General features: G+C 43.4%; 2 protein-coding genes across 2 annotated transcripts; both read right to left on the bottom strand.

Annotated features, from left to right (window-relative positions):
• Positions 1 to 728: 728 nt before the first annotated feature.
• On the bottom strand, positions 729 to 7,198 carry tbc1d2 (TBC1 domain family, member 2; the record flags this gene model as incomplete). Its single annotated transcript, XM_079352463.1, has 16 exons — positions 729 to 927; positions 1,384 to 1,505; positions 1,740 to 1,925; positions 2,058 to 2,178; positions 2,369 to 2,556; positions 2,732 to 2,971; positions 3,034 to 3,145; positions 3,236 to 3,408; positions 3,489 to 3,599; positions 3,866 to 3,976; positions 4,270 to 4,539; positions 4,652 to 4,884; positions 5,038 to 5,153; positions 5,266 to 5,386; positions 6,627 to 6,738; positions 6,914 to 7,198. The coding sequence occupies 16 exons, from the start codon at positions 7,196 to 7,198 to the stop codon at positions 729 to 731; spliced, it is 2,700 nt and encodes an 899-aa protein (XP_079208589.1).
• Positions 7,199 to 11,546: 4,348 nt separating this feature from the next.
• Positions 11,547 to 14,458, bottom strand: LOC306829738 (proteinase-activated receptor 4). The gene is made up of 2 exons (XM_079352886.1): positions 14,110 to 14,458; positions 11,547 to 12,755 (listed from the first exon to the last, which is right to left on the bottom strand). The coding sequence occupies exons 1-2, from the start codon at positions 14,213 to 14,215 to the stop codon at positions 11,710 to 11,712; spliced, it is 1,152 nt and encodes a 383-aa protein (XP_079209012.1). The 5' UTR covers positions 14,216 to 14,458; the 3' UTR covers positions 11,547 to 11,709.
• Between the last annotated feature and the right edge of the window lie 1,298 nt (positions 14,459 to 15,756).

A 15,756-nucleotide genomic window follows, 5' to 3' on the forward strand; every position in this document is an offset into this window, starting at 1 on the left:
TATCTCTGCTTTGTAAGGTATCTTTAAATGTATTATTATGATTATTATTATTATTATTATACACATGCGTTGAAAATTCCAGAAATCCCAACATAATAATTTAACGCAAAAAAAAGAAAGAAAAAAAAAGACCCAGATATGGGAGTCTCGGACTAAATTGTTTCAGTGTGGTATTCAACAGGTATGGATAACATCTTCCTGTGACCTGCAGCTACATCATTTTTATTATTTCTACACATGAATAATTACTTTTGGTCATGGATGATTTATTTCTGTTTTGCTTAAGTGTCTTACAAACAATCAAAGAGCAGAGGCCACTGTGTAAATTGCACAAAACATTGGTACAATGTATTTGTAAAACATTGCAAATGAACTAATTCAGATATAACTCATTTCACCTGACCTAAATCCCCTCTGTATTTTTATAATGAGCTCCACACCCAGAAACCTGGCAACACCATGATGAATATTGGAGATGCTTTTGAAAAATAGAGAGGTTACAACACGGAAAGGTTTCCAGACCTGTGCACAAAGCTGACTAAACAATGAAGCTTATGTGTTCGACATGGCAACTCACAAGAAGAAGGGGGCCGGGGGAAGCAGCTCTTCCCGCTCCTCCTCAGAGTACATGTCGGAGTATTTTAACCTTAGTATCTGTGGTGAGCAGCAGATTTAAGTTCCATATCAAAAACAAACATCCGCTGATAAAATACAAACATTTAATGAGGTCAGAGTTCCTCGTCCTCACTGGCAGCGGCGTCGAGCTCTTTGTCTTTATGCATGGTGCTCTCCGTTACAAACTGTCTCTGCTGCTCCTCCAGCTCTTGCAGCTCCCCCTGCAGGCGCTCCAGGTGAAATGTTCGCCTGTTCCTCAGTAGACGGCCGGGGAACGGATTCATGACGCTGAAGGCGATGTTAATTAGCCTCCTATAGGAAAGAACACCCACAACAGATTAATCCTCGTGATAAGAGAAGTCTGACTTTAAACACAACATGTCAAATTTATCCTCATGATGAGAAAAGTCTAACTTGGGAGCAGATGGCCTAGTGGTTAGGTTGCACCTGATGTACGGAGGCTACAGTTGGGTTCCAGCAGGTGGAAGAAATGACCACAGATTAAAAAAACAACAAACAAACAAGACACGCATGAAGATGTCCATGTGAGACAGGTGATTGTGTACCCTATCGACCCCAACAGTCTCAGCAGGTGACTGTTCAACAAGAGTCTCTTACTGCTTGAAGCTTCTGCCTGTTAAAGGCAGTCTTAACTTGCACCTTTGACTTTGTTAAATACTACTCATCATGGATTCATGTTGGGTTTTTCCAAATCATCTGTAATGAATTGGCCTTATACAAATAAAGATAGGTTGATTTTGTGTGTACCTGCTGTCAGAGATGGTCTTGGTAAAGAAGCGCAGGTATTGGTAGATCTCCACACTGTCACAGATCTTCAGGATGTCATCTTCTTTATATTTTAAGAGAGCGAGAGCGTACCTGAAGATCACCTGCAAAACCACACAGATCATCCTTCAGCATCATCAAATAAAAATGAAAAACAAAATTAACTCCAGACTGCAGACTTTATAGTTAAGAAACACTCTGTGGTCGTGTGTTTGTCGAAGCGTATCTCTGGTTGCATCTCTGTGATCGTGTCCCTGTGGACGCGTGTCTGTGGTTGTGCATTTCTTGTTGTGCGTCAGTCATTGTAACCCTTTGGTTGTGTATATGTAGTTGTGTACCTTGGTGCCCTCGTACAGGAAGGCGTCCCACAGCGGCAGAAGGATGTCGCTTGGCAGAGTCTCCACAAAAACCACGAGGAACCAGTTAAAGGTGATCAGAGACACGTCGATGTTGTGATCCTCGAAATGAGCCGCCAGCCGTGGGAGCTTCTCCAACAAAAAGTCCTTCAACACACGCTGATCAGCCTGAACACACACACGCCATTTTTTTTTATATGTTTCAATATTAAAGTCATCTTTACACGTGACTGAAACACAGGTAAACAGGTCGTATTTAAACTGGCACACAGGTGAACAAGTGAGCAGGTGTCATCTGACCTGAGAGGCCACCAGGTTCTTGGTATAGTAGTCCTGAGGCATGATGTCTTCAACCACTGCCACCAGACACCAGAAGGCGTCTTCTTCATTCTGAAGCACCAGCAGAGCGATGGCTGCCAACCTGAGAGACGCACACAGGTAACCATGTGACACGTCATGTGACACGTCACTCTAACTGTCACATGGTTATATACAAAGAACATTTCTAGTGTTCTCATTTAAGGTCCTTCTTTTGGATGGTACAAACAGGGGTGTACAGGTATAGATTGAACAGCATGCGTTTGAGAGGGGGAGGGAGGGAGGGTTGTCACCTGTTGAGTCCCTGGCAGTAGCCAATGGCAGGATTCTGCCAGGAGAAGGCCAGCAGAATCTGGCGGAGCTGCTGGAGGGTGGGACTTGAGGGCGAGGAGAAGTGGTGATTGGTCGTTAGGGTGCGGTGGAGGTCCAGCTGGATCTGTCTGCAGGCCGGGTTAGGGGACGTCCGACTCTTCTCACACAGCTGAAACACGAGAGCACTTACGTTTGACAGGTGAAGCTAAGGTGCGGCGCAGAAATGGATCAACAGCTCTGTGAGTTTAATTGCAGTCTCGTTTGAACATGCCTTCTAATTTAGGAAGGCGTTTACACCTGACTAACGTTTAAGGGGTTGGATCAGGTGTAGATTTGTTGTGTACCTGTTGGTAGCGCTGTGGATGACGCTCTCTAATGTTTCTGGTTCTGGCTTGGACTAACCAGCGCCACACCTGCTGTCTGTACACCTGAGGGATGCCGGCTCGCAGCAGACCTTTGAGCTCCGGAGAAGGGACGAGCTCATTGTCCAACCTGCCGGCTAGGTACTGAGCCCAGCGAGCCAGGAGAGGGCGCTCCCCTCCCTCCTTCAGACAAAACCCAGAGAGAGGCTTTAAACACCGAACCTGCACAACACAACACTATGATAGAAGAGTGAGGGGAACGTGTGTGTGTGTGTGGTTGTCACCTGGTTTATCAGGTTGTTTGAGCGAATCTCCAGCGCCTGGATCTTAGCAAGCAGCTTCATATCCTCCACCTCGTAGTCGGGGATGATCTTGAAGCCATACTCGTCGTGATCTCTGGGGAAACACAGAACCTGTCAGTCGGGTGTTACCGATGAGCCCCCCCCCCCCCCCCCCCAACTCCAATGAGATGACTGTCCTTCTTACCTGGCAAGATTCAGATGCCTGACGCTATTCAGCTCTCCCTTCAGAGCTTCCTCGATCAACTTCTGGATAGCCGCCCGCTGTACCGGATCCAAAGTTTTCACTTCCTGCAGCTGCCGCAGGACGTTAAGGTACCTGCTCTCCACCTGACAATTACCTGCCTCCAGGTGTGCACACTGCATCCAATCAGAGCACAGAAGAAGATATTAACCTAAGTAAACAAAAAAGAAATACAACAGGTCCCAGTGTGACCCACCTTCACCATCAGAGTCTTCTCCTGCTCCGAGCTCGTCCTCCACAGACGGGTAAGCTGCTGGATTTCAGAGTTCAGGAAACGATTCTGAGTCTGATATGCCTCCAGGTCGTCCTGAGAGCACAGAGAGACAGGTGAACAACTGAACACACAGCGACAGGTAAACACCTGCTGATCCTGCACCTGTGAGATCGGCAACCATGTTCAAAAACCTTAAGAACATGTTTGCTTATAATGAACCGCCTGTCAGCGCACCCTCCTGATCTTTATCGGATAAATACACTAATAAAAGAGATTGTCTTCGTATGTGTGTTTCAGTGTGTGTGTGTGTGTCAGTGTGTTGGGCGGGGTCGGATGGAGCGGTGGTGTACTTGTCACACCTTCAGATTCTCCATCTGCTGTTTGAGGGTCTGAAAGTCCAAATCGTCTCCACAGGAAGAAGGTGGGTCCAACATGCAGTCGGTGAGCTGATTGGACAGTTTAATGATAACCTGAAGGTAAACCACAGAGACAGATCCCTCGACCAATCAACATCTGATTCAACAATTACAGTTTAGACAGATACACACATGTTTTGTTTTCCTTTTTTTTTTTATACACGTAGGTCTATAATGGACAGGACTCATTTTAATCTGTTATTTAATGTTTCTTTATTTGTCTCCCACTGGGAAATAGCTGTATAGACGATAAATACTATTAGGTGTGTGTGGTCTCTTCAAGTGTGTGGGCTCACCTGTGCTCTTTAGGTGTGTTTGGTTACCTATGCTCCTCATGTGTGACTTACCTCCTGCCTGGCTGTGTTTTTCTCCTCCAGCAGCCTGATGTGCTCCTGCAGCTCAACCACCCGAGCCTCACTCTGAGCCCGACTCCTCTGCGCTGACTCCGCCTCCTCCTTTGCCTTCTCCAGCTGGCCTCGTAGCTCAGCCGCCTGACGCTCACGGTGACGCAGCAGCTCCAGACGCTCCTGCTCACCTGTGGCCGCCAAAAACTCGGCACATGTGCGCTTCTCCAGTTGAGACGCCTCCAGAGCTTTGTGCAGGATCCAGACCAGCTCCTGAAGAAGGACAGACAGAGCCTCAGAGCTGTTAGTATTTGTTATTGATATTATCATTGTTATTATTTCACAGTCATTTTTATTTTTCTAATAAAAATAACAGGTGTGTCACCTTCTGAGCTTTCACCTCCTCCACCAGTATCTGTTTCTCCTGCAGGAAGCGACTCATTCGTTCTGAGGACACTGTGTCTTTGCGGAGGACCATCATGGAGGCTGTCTTTGTCCACCTGCTCCGGTTCTGCGACCTGTGTCGCAGAACCGGGCTTACCTGACCTGTTGGCTCTTCCAATGAGAAAGCAGAGGGTGGAGTCTGGGGCTCACTTGGGGTCCTTGAGGCTGCAGGGACTGAGAGAGGACACGAAAGTTAAAGCTTTAAATACATGATAAGCCTTACATTCATGTGTGAAAAACGTTAGTACCTGTACTGCGTTCTATCTGTAATCTGTGTATTACCTGTAAACTTTACTGTGTTTTACCTGTGCTCTCTGTGTTACCCACCTGTTTTGGTGGTGGTGTTTGAGGAGGTCAGCTGAGTCCATGATGGAGTCTCTACATAAAACATACTCGGACTCCACTCCTGAGACGACCTCTTACGCAGACTGTAGTATGAGTTTCTGCAACAACAAAAAAAACAGGTTTATTTTGGACATTGAATCACGACATGAAGCACCCGATGGGCTGATGGGAAATGTGGTCTTGGCAACCTCTGTCCAGTCAGTTACTCACTGAATCCCAATGAGCGGGTGTTTGATTGATAGGTCAGCGAAAGGCGTTCGTTGTGATGATGTGTTCACTGCCTCTTCCCCGACCAGACCCACCGGACTCTTCAACACAGGCAGGAAGTTATCTGCAAGAACGGGAAACAGAATTCAGCTTAAAAATGTTTTTTTTAAAGAAATAAATTCACTCAAATATCTTTCAAGCTGACACTCACAACGTATGCTAATAAAATAAAAACTTTAAATAACTTGAGTCAGTTTGCTGTGAAGTCCAGATCAGCTGACATCTGAAATCTTTGAATCCTTCACAGTCTCACAGCCTTAACCTTCAGGATGTGAATCAGCCAGAATCAACTTTCTAAACACATGTTCCACATGAAAACACTCATTTAACATCGTGAGCTTCCCTCTTGAAAAAAAAAAGGGACCTCAAAAAGGGACCCTGCCAACTTCGTAGACCTAAGCACACATAAGTGTAAAAGTTTAATGAAAAAGAAACAAAAAGTACATTTCAGAGTTCAGGAGTGATAATATAAAGACTAGCAGGACCATCAGACCAGTTAGACCATCATAAGATCATTCTGACTATGAGTATAATAAAATGTAAATTAACTTGTATACTATATACAATTTAAAATTATACCTGTCCATTATAGAGCAGACCTCTGTCATTCAGCTGAGAGGTGTAGCTGAAAATGCTATACGTCCAGAGTAGATCAATGTGTACCCCCCCCCCTTCATATTGTCAAAATATTTCTCAAAACAATAAATGAAAGGACATGCCATGGATGCCAAGGAGAATATTGTTTTTTTTTCTTTCACTCTTTGTCTATTTATTAAATTCTGTCTGTCTGTCTGTCTGTCTGTCTGTCTGTCTGTCTGTCTGTCTGTCTGTCTGTCTGTCTGTCTGTCTGTCTTGTTTTACGAGCAAATCAGAAACAGAGTAAGGCGGGCTTTTGATGTAATCATGTTCTTTTTTACTCTATTTTCACATATTCTCAGTTGATGTGGGACTTTTAAAAAGTTTAGACAATGAAAAGCTGAGACTCCAGTTTTATCATTACAATCATGAAACATGAGTGACGTGAGCAGCAGACCCTCAGCTGACGGAACAATCTGTTAGTAGTCTGTCGGACATTCTTTGACACACGGATAAACTGAGCTCGACAGTTAGCCTGGTCCGGAGGAGAATTGTTCTCCAGTATAAGTTACCATGGTAACTCAACAAGGGTTCATTTAAAGCCATGGGGGTAAACAAAAAAAACAAAAAAAGTAACCAGTTTTATCCAAATAATCAAGGGTTCTCCTTGATCCTGCTTCATGGAATACCTATCTGTAGTGTTATTTGTGTGTTTGTTTGTTACTCACCTTCAATTTTGTTGTTGTTTGTGGGATCAGGACAGGTGGACATCAGTCTGTGCTGCCAGCGTTTCACCTGCAGCTGCTGGAGCCAATATAGCATGAGCTCCTGGGACACAGCCTGAGAGGAAGAGGAGATTTTTATCCTAATTGTTATCGCATCACCAGGTGAGCTGTATCAGGTGTTCAATTAGGCATAATTAGTTGGTTTGTTACAGACATTTTTTGCTAACTTCCCTGAACATTTTTAATCAGACTTCGCAGGACCATCTACACAGTGCATCACAGTCACCAACCTTGAGTATGAAGGTGCGTTCAGGTGTTTTGATGTGGAAGGTGCCTTTCTCTGCATTCAGAGGGTACGTGAAGGTGGCACTACAAAGCTCCACCTGACCTAGTGGCATCACATCCTGCGGAGTGCGGAAGTAGAACAACTGGTTCTTCTTCTCCTCGTAGGTGAACCAGCGCTCCTTCCAGGCCCTCAGAGGCCCCCCCTGCTTTTGCAGGAAACCGCACAGTTTTGGCTCATCTGAAGAAGAAACAGCTGAGCAGGGCGGCCCCTGCTCACAGAACACCTCCATGGTGAGTGGTGGAGCTGGGGGAGCTGGGGGAGCCAGGGTTGATAAGTTAACAGTCGAAAGAGATGACAGGGGGCTCTGCTGATCTACAGGAGGAGGAGGAGGAGGAGGAGGAGGAGTCTGCTCAGTGTTCAGGGGAGGGGGAGGAGGAGTCAGCTCAGTGTTCAGGGGAGGGGGAGGAGGAGTCAGCTCAGTGCTCAGGTGAGGGGGAGGAGGAGTCAGCTCAGTGTTCAGGGGAGGGGGAGGAGGAGTCAGCTCAGTGCTCAGGTGAGGGGGAGGAGTCTGCTCAGTGTTCAGGGGAGGGGGAGGAGGAGGAGTCTGCTCAGTGTTCAAGTGAGGGGGAGGAGGAGGAGTCTGCTCAGTGTTCAGGTGAGGAGTCTGCTCAGTGTTCAGGTGAGGGGGAGGAGGAGTCAGCTCAGTGCTCAGGTGAGGGGGAGGAGGAGTCTGCTCAGTGTTCAAGTGAGGAGGAGGAGGAGGAGTCAGCTCAGTGTTCAGGTGAGGAGGAGGAGGAGTTTGCTTAGTGTCCAGGTGAGGAGGAGGAGGAGGAGAAGTCTTCTTAATGTCCAGGTGATGAGGAGGAAGAGGAGGAGTCTTCTTAGTGTTCAGGTAAGGAGGAATCAGGTCAGTGTTCAAATGAGGAGGAGTCTTCTCAATGTTCAGGTCAAGAGGGGGAAGAGTTTGCTTAGTGTCCAGGTGAGGAGGAGGAGTCTTCTTAGTGTTCAGGTGAGGAGGAGTCAAGTGAGGAGGAGGAGTCTTCTCATTGTTCAGGTGAGGAGGAGGAGTCTTCTCAGTGTTCAGGTGAGGAGGAGGAGCCAGATCAGTGCTCAGGTGAGGAGGAGGAGGAGGAGTCTTCTTAGTATTCAGGTGGGGAGGAGGAGGAGTCAGCTCAGTGCTCAGGTGGGGAGGAGGAGGAGTCAGCTCAGTGCTCAGGTGGGGAGGAGGAGGAGTCAGCTCAGTGCTCAGGTGGTGTTCTAAGGTTGAGGTAAAAACAGGAAAAGGCTTTGATGGTGGAGGCTTGTCCCTTTTTAATGAAGAGGTAGCGTCTTCTTCAGGTCTCTGGATCTGATTCTGCTCGGATTCCTCTGGTTTCGATTTTTGTTTTGGACAGGACGGGGGTCCTGGTTTCTCTTGACCTGTACACAAAAATTCTTTGCTTGGTTGGTCTTGTTTGGCTGCAGATTCTGGTCCCGGTCGGTCAGGATCCTGGTTGATAGAGCCTTCTGTGAATCTCAGCTGGTCTGGATTCTGTGCTGACCTCTGGTTCTCTTCAGGACTCTGGCGTATGCTGGCCTCAGTCAGACCAGTCTGTCTGTGTTCTTCTACAGTTTCGGCCTGCCCTGACAACCAGGCAGGAAGTTTGTGAGACGAAGCAGCTTTGGGATTTCCTGCTGATCCCTCCATCCTTTTTAAAAACAGAGAGCAAGAAAGAAGAGGAAATGATTCAGACTGCAGAAGCATCTTTATTATAAATCATAAAATCACTTTGTTTGGGTTCAGGTTATTTTGGATTAGGGTTGAATAAATCGATAAATAAATTAAGCTGTAAATGTAGTTTTCTTAAACCTGGATGGTGAAAGATTTCTCAGATGTGTTAAAATTCTGGAAATGTTTTAGACAACCATACAGATGTTTTCCATTCTCCTGATGCTGTTTAATGTTCCAAACTTTAATGAACTTTTGGATTCATATTTTGCACATCGAGCTCTTCTCCTGTGCGGCACTAACTGATCAACTGGACTCTCTTCTGTTGCTGTAAAACCTGTTCTAGTTTCCTTTTGTATTGTTTTTGTTTGTGTTCTCGAACCTACAGAGCGACATCAGTGACTCTTAAAAAAAAACAGAAGTTACAGTTGATATAAAACAGTAACCATTATGGTGTTAAACAACATATTTTGTTACACAGCCATGATGTCATTTATTGTGCAAAATAATTAAATCAAAACTTTATAAAACTGTAATAGTTTAGTTAATTTATGCATTTCTATACTGCTATTTTAGCATAAACGTTTCTAAATGCAAACTTTAGTATCTAATACTCAACTGAACAGAAACAAACTGAATGTTCGGAGGAAATATTTCTACACTAATGACACATAATGACAGGAAGTTACCACCCCCATACACATAAACACACACACACACACACACACACACACACACACACACACACACACACACACACACACACACACACACACACACACACACACACACACACACACACACACACACACACAAATAAACCCAAACTTTCAGGTCCACATGTGCTCCTCACAAAGATACATTAAAAGGATCACTCACACAAACACAAACACAAACACACACACACACTCTCACACACACACACTCACACACACACACACACACTTATTCAATCACATTTACTGATTTCTACTGTAAAGTGGCATGGCATCAAAGGAACCTCCACCATTTGCTTGAAACAACCTACAGTCTGATTTTAAACGCTAAATGCTTTTAAATCCTGAGTTTGGAGTCCAGACTTTCTGTATGTAACTGTTTTAGCTGATTATGATTATTATGAAAGGTGTACTGTATGAGTTGTGTTTTTATTGTTGAAACTGTGTGTTGCTCCTATTTTCTAGTCAGGTTAGTCCCATTAAGAACTCTAACCTGGATAATTAAAGGCTAAATAAAAAAACAAGAGACCAGTACAAGACACTTGTTACCAGTCAGACACCAGTAAGAGACCAGTGTAACGAGCAGTAAGAGACAAGTATGACATGATCAGAGATGATTGATCTCTTATCTTGAACATAACCGCCGGAGTGGAGCAGGTTAGGTGTGCAGCGTAAATTCCTGAGGTGACATAGCCAGGTAAAAAGTGAACGGCCATGGTAGGATTGAAATCCCAGGTTAACCCTGAAGTTACCCCACAAACCCCAAAACCTGCTACGTAGTACAGGCCCGAGACAGGAAGAGACAAGTGGTACCAGTCAGAGACCAGTATGATACCAGTCAGAGACCAGTAGATGCCTGTTCCTGAAGGAGTAGTTGTCTGGTTCTGTTGGATGTTTCTGCCAGTTAGGGAAGATTTTCAGAGTCATGGTGGATTAAAGTTGGATCTCTCTGAATAAAAGAGCAGCCTCTACATCTGAACATCATTGAGAGTGTCTGAAGATAACTTTTGATTTGATAAATAAATATTAATTGATGACATCAGTAAGAGGAGAGCCTTGCTATTCTTTGATAAAGAAGAATTAACACTTTAAATCATTCAACACACACACACACACACACACACACACACACACTGCTGTTTCAGCTCAACATGTCCAGAACTGTACAGAAACACACCTGAGGGTTTACCTGAAGGGGAGGTGGCCTGAACGCACCTTGCTGGATCCTGTTTTATTGACAGCTGCAGCAGAAAACAAACCTGAGAGTATGGTTTCTGTTGTTGTAGTTTATTTCTTCTTTACATGTTTCTATTTAAATCTTCTTCACGTCCTCTTCTTGTTGTTGTTTTTCTTCTTCTTTGTTTTTCTTCTTTAATCCGGGTTTCTGTTTTTTTTTTTTTTGTTGTCTTCCTGATCTTTCCCTCCAGCCGGCTGCATTCTTTCTGCTTAACGTGTCTCCTAAACAGCCACTTCCTGTCATTTATTTCAAAATAAGAGCAAATTCCTATTTACTTGTGTTTATGATTTTTCAAAATAAAATACCAGCCAAAAGTATAGCTTGGCAATTTTAAGATTTCTTAATTTTTTTTATTTTTTTTTCTGTGTACCAGTAAATCATTATTTTTCAAAGTTAACAGTCTCACTGTCTATACATTTATTTAGTTTTGCTTAAACGGTGCATTAAATGCAAGTATGTACTGAAACATTTTCAGATTGAATCATTGAAAATATTGTTTTTAACCAAAGGCTTCATAGTTCAATTCATATGTTTTTAAACCTGTAATAGCTCATGGATTACTTTCTAATCTAACAAATCTATAACTCTTAGAGTGTAATACATTTCCTTCATTGTTTTTTAACCAAGAGATTGGAGTGTTAGAGGGAAACAAATAATCTCATTGTATTTCCAAACTATTTATTACCAACAGACAAACAATATGACTAAATGCAAAGAAGTAACAGTTGTGCAAAATATTTTACAAGTTATAACTATAAAACAATTAAAGGCAAAGTCAAGGAAGGAAAGTGGAAGTGTACACAATCTGAGTTATCTTGCCTAAGATATTGCAAATAAAACAAATGTTGCAATTTTAAGGCAACATCAATTATTGAATTATTTACTTTCTGTTCAAACGAAGAATGACTCATCAGTCTACAGACCGTAACCAACCACGTTAATAAAGATAATTTCTGTATTTTACTTACTAGTGAATATTTATTTTAAATGTGAATATACTGAAGTTATAATAAAATGACTAAATCAATCAACTGATCAGATACCAATTCTTCTTCTTGCATAGTGTTACAGGAAGTCCAACATTGGTGATGTTGTGATGTGATCAAATCGATTTGTCTCCAGATATAAGTGAGTCCTTCTCAGACGCCGCTCTGGCTGGACCTGGACAATAGGGTGACCTTTGACCGGAGGCCGGATGATGATGACGATGATGAAGAGTATGACACGTGATTTGATGGTTTAGTGTTTTTGCAGCAGCACAGCACACCCCTCGCCTTCTCCCTGAACTCCACAGACACAAAGTAGAATATGAAGGGGTCGATGCAGCTGTTGAAGGTGCTTACAGCTAAGCTAACCATGTAGGGAACGTAGATGTCCTCTCCGTCTCCGTCCATTGAGGAGTCAGCATATGTTAGGAGCAGGAGGAGGTTGCTGGGCAACAGGCACACGATGAAGACCACCAGCACCAGCACAGTCACCCGCACTGCGTGACCATAGCGCTTCCCCTCAGCCAGCAGGGTTCGCAGCACGGCACCATGGCAGAACACCACAACCAGGAATGGCAGTAGAAAAAAGACTGTGAACAAGGTGGCGAAGTACGGCAGGAAGTAGTTCTCCTGCTCCTCTTCTGGCAGCGCGTCATGGCAGGTGGTGATCCCTAGCTCATCCAGAACGTAGGTTTGCCGGGACAACAGCAGGGGGAGCATGGCCCCCAGGACCGCCAACCACACAGCTGCTGTCATGTACAGAGATATGCGACGGCTGCGCAGAGTCTTGGCACCAAATGGGTGAACCAAAGCAATATAGCGGTCCAGAGCCACCAGGGCCAGACACAGCACGGATCCGTACATATTCCCATAAAACATTGCCATGACAATTCGACAGGAAGCCTCACCCAGCTCCCAATGATTCCCCCGGAAGTGGTACACGATCCGGAACGGCAGAGCAAGCAACAGCAGGCAGTCTGCCACTGTCAGGTTGATGAGCAGCGTAGTAGAAGGCTGTGGTTTGGTCCTGAAGACCAGGACCCAGAGAGCCAGCAGGTTGGAAGGCAGACCCACACTGAAGGCCAGCAGGTACAGGATTGGCAGGTACAGGACTGTGACCGGAGCCCGGATCTCCTTAAGCTGCTTGTCATTGAGGGTGCTGAAGTTACAGGAAGTCCTCAACTGGAAGGCCCGCAGACCTGCACAGACCACAAAACTAGTCGGTCAAGACCTGTACAGGGTGCAGTCGTGTGTTTCAGTGACTTTGGCTTGTAACAGAAGTAAACACAGGCTCTACACATCACATCCTTGGATCTCTGTTTGTTTTGGCCCACCTGAAGTGAAGCTCGTTCCTGAGAGTCTAAACTCATGCAAAGGACAGTAAAATCCAGGATGGCCTTGGCCGTCTGAGTTGCTCTTATTTGTTTAACAGGGTGCCGATATCTTTCGAGTCAATGCTAAACATCTTTGGGCAAAACTTAACTATGTTTCCCAGCCTGTTCTGTTCGCAGTACAGAGGTTGTCAAATTGACAGATCATTGGTAAAGTTTACATTGACTCAATAATTGTAAAATACAATGTTTTTTAATAGATTTGTCGACATTAAAACCCTTTGACTTTCTGAAGAGTGTATAGTCATAGTATACACTAGTTGGATGTTATAGTAATATATTTTCCTTAGATGTTTCGATAATTAAAAACAAGAAATCCAAATTTTCCCCAAATCTGATCAGAATCCGATCTAACAGACTGATTGTCCACATTACAAATTGCAAGTGACCAGATCCAATCGGCCTGTCTGTATTGACGTGGTCTGATCCACATTGATTTCTATGGTAAAATGTTACACCCAGGAAATACAACCGGTAAATGATTGGATGAAAGAGAAGTATGTCTAGTCTATAATTCTGACACAAACAGTCTCGTGGAGCAGTCCTTCTATGGGTTTGTTTTATTACATTTTTTTCTCTTCTAGCTGTTTTCTTCCACTGACCAAAGTTAACTTCCGGCTTGCCAGCTCTACATCGTTGTTATTTGTATATGGTGTTGCATTGTGATGCAGAAGACACATTGAAGAGACAGAATTTTCAGATTGAGTCTGATCTGTAGGAATCAGATTTAAATTACATAAGAAACCACCAAGGTATGTGATTTGAATCACATTTGGATAAATCAGATCTCATGTGGCTTTTTGTGTCCAGACTGGCTAAAAGATGACCTACTTACAATCTTGATGTGCTAAAAAAATGATTTGGAGGTGCAAAGTGAACAAGGCCTAATTGTAATGTGTCCTGGCTTTGTGGAAGTGTCCACTCTGTGTTGGTCCTCTCAGGGCTAGAGAAACAACATCACACATACCACAGTATTTAAGTGAGTGTTAGTGTTGGAACAGTCTGTTCTCTTTATGTTTTAAAACTGTGAGTCTCTCTGAGATAGCATCCAATGACATGACAAAACATGTCCTGCATGTGAAACAGAGACTGATGAGGTAGACCTGTCCCTACCTGTTCACATGTGTTGAGTAAAAAAAGGAAAAAGATGATGAAGACTTACGGATCGACATGCCGGAGCAGTCGTCTGCAGGGCGAGCAGACGGAGAGTCACTGCAGACGGACATCAGTAGTGTGATGAAGAGCATGACCCCAAAACACATCCTCATTTTCCTCGTTTTCTTCAACTCAAATTCTTCTTCTTTTCTTTCAGTTTTATAAAGTTCTCCCCCCTCTGTCTCTGTCCACTGTCTTTAAGCAGCAGCTGCCTCCTTCCTTTTCCTGCAACAGTTCTGTGGTTTTCCACTCCAACACTCTCTCTGGTAGCGTGAGAGTTGTACTATAGTCCTGGTAGGAGTGTGAGTCTGTTTTCTGATCTCACGGCTGCTGATGGGATCCAGATGTGTGTGCGATTGTGTGTGTGAGTGTCTGTGTGTTTGAGTGAGTGTGTGTGCGCTTGAGTGTGTGTGTGTTTGTGTTTAAGTGAGTGTGTGTGTGTGTGTGTACCTGGGTGATGAAGTGAGTGTCTGTGTTGAAGTGTGTGTTTGAGTGTGTGTGTGTGTGTGTGTGTGTGTGTGTGTGTGTGTGTGCGTCTGTTTGAGAGACAGTCTTGTAGTGTCCATTAAGCTGGTTAACAGTAAACTAAACATTCTTTTAAAATGACTTGTTCCTACAAACAGCTGACCCAACCCAAATGACAAACTCCTACATGGCTAATCAGTTTCAACTGTTAGATACAATGTTGATTATAACCAGGTCAGAAGAGAAACACTTTAGTGATATTCCCTCTCCTTTTTCTGGGAGCTCCTGAGCTCTCTTAGGTTCCTTGGGACTGTTGGTGAGGATGGCTCACATTAGTGGAAGTTTCACATTACAAAACATTACTAACAGTGATCAGTGATGTTGCATAAGTGATAGGAACAATTATATCAAGTGAAAAAACAACAAATAAATAATTAGTCATAATCTCTTTTCTCTATCACTCTCTCAAGTTCAAGTTCACATTTGCTTTATTGGTAGTAATAAATACAAGTATAGGCCCATATATGATATAGACATAAACATAGTTAAACTCAATCTACAGTTAATGAATGATGACATAGTTGAATATATCATACAAATCAGCTTCAACAGTCTTTAGAAGTATCTCTCTCTCTCTCTCTCTCTCTCTCTCTCTCTCTCTCTCTCTCTCTCTCTCTCTCTCTCTCTCGATATTGTGAAAACATCAAATTATTATAATGCAGAGCTCTCTCTCTCTTTCTTTCTTGTTCTTCCTGGCTGATAAGCACACGTCCTGTGTGCTGGGTTAGGGTTGGACAGTTAAAATAAACTCAACTCAACAACTAAACTTTCTTGCTGTTGTTGTTGTGACGATGTTATGTTGTGTCGCTACAAAAAAGTGTAAACACATTGATATTAAACATGTAGGAACATAGAACATGTTGATGGAATAATCTGAAATATCTGTTAATTTAAAGAATATCGGCTATAATTGTATTTCTTGTTTATATTTCAAATTCATCATTCAATAAAATGTTTAAATAAGCTGTATCTTTAACAGGAAGTTTAAACACGAATTGTTTTAGAGACAAAAGCAAAGAAAATGAGACAAAAAAGTAAAAAAAAAACATGAAACAAACAACACGTGAGACAAAAATAAAACATATAAATAAAGAAAACCACAAAGTTTAGATTATTACTGACATTATAA

This window comes from Symphodus melops, assembly GCF_947650265.1.
Source record: "Symphodus melops genome assembly, chromosome: 9".
Taxonomy (NCBI): Eukaryota; Metazoa; Chordata; class Actinopteri; order Labriformes; family Labridae; genus Symphodus; species Symphodus melops.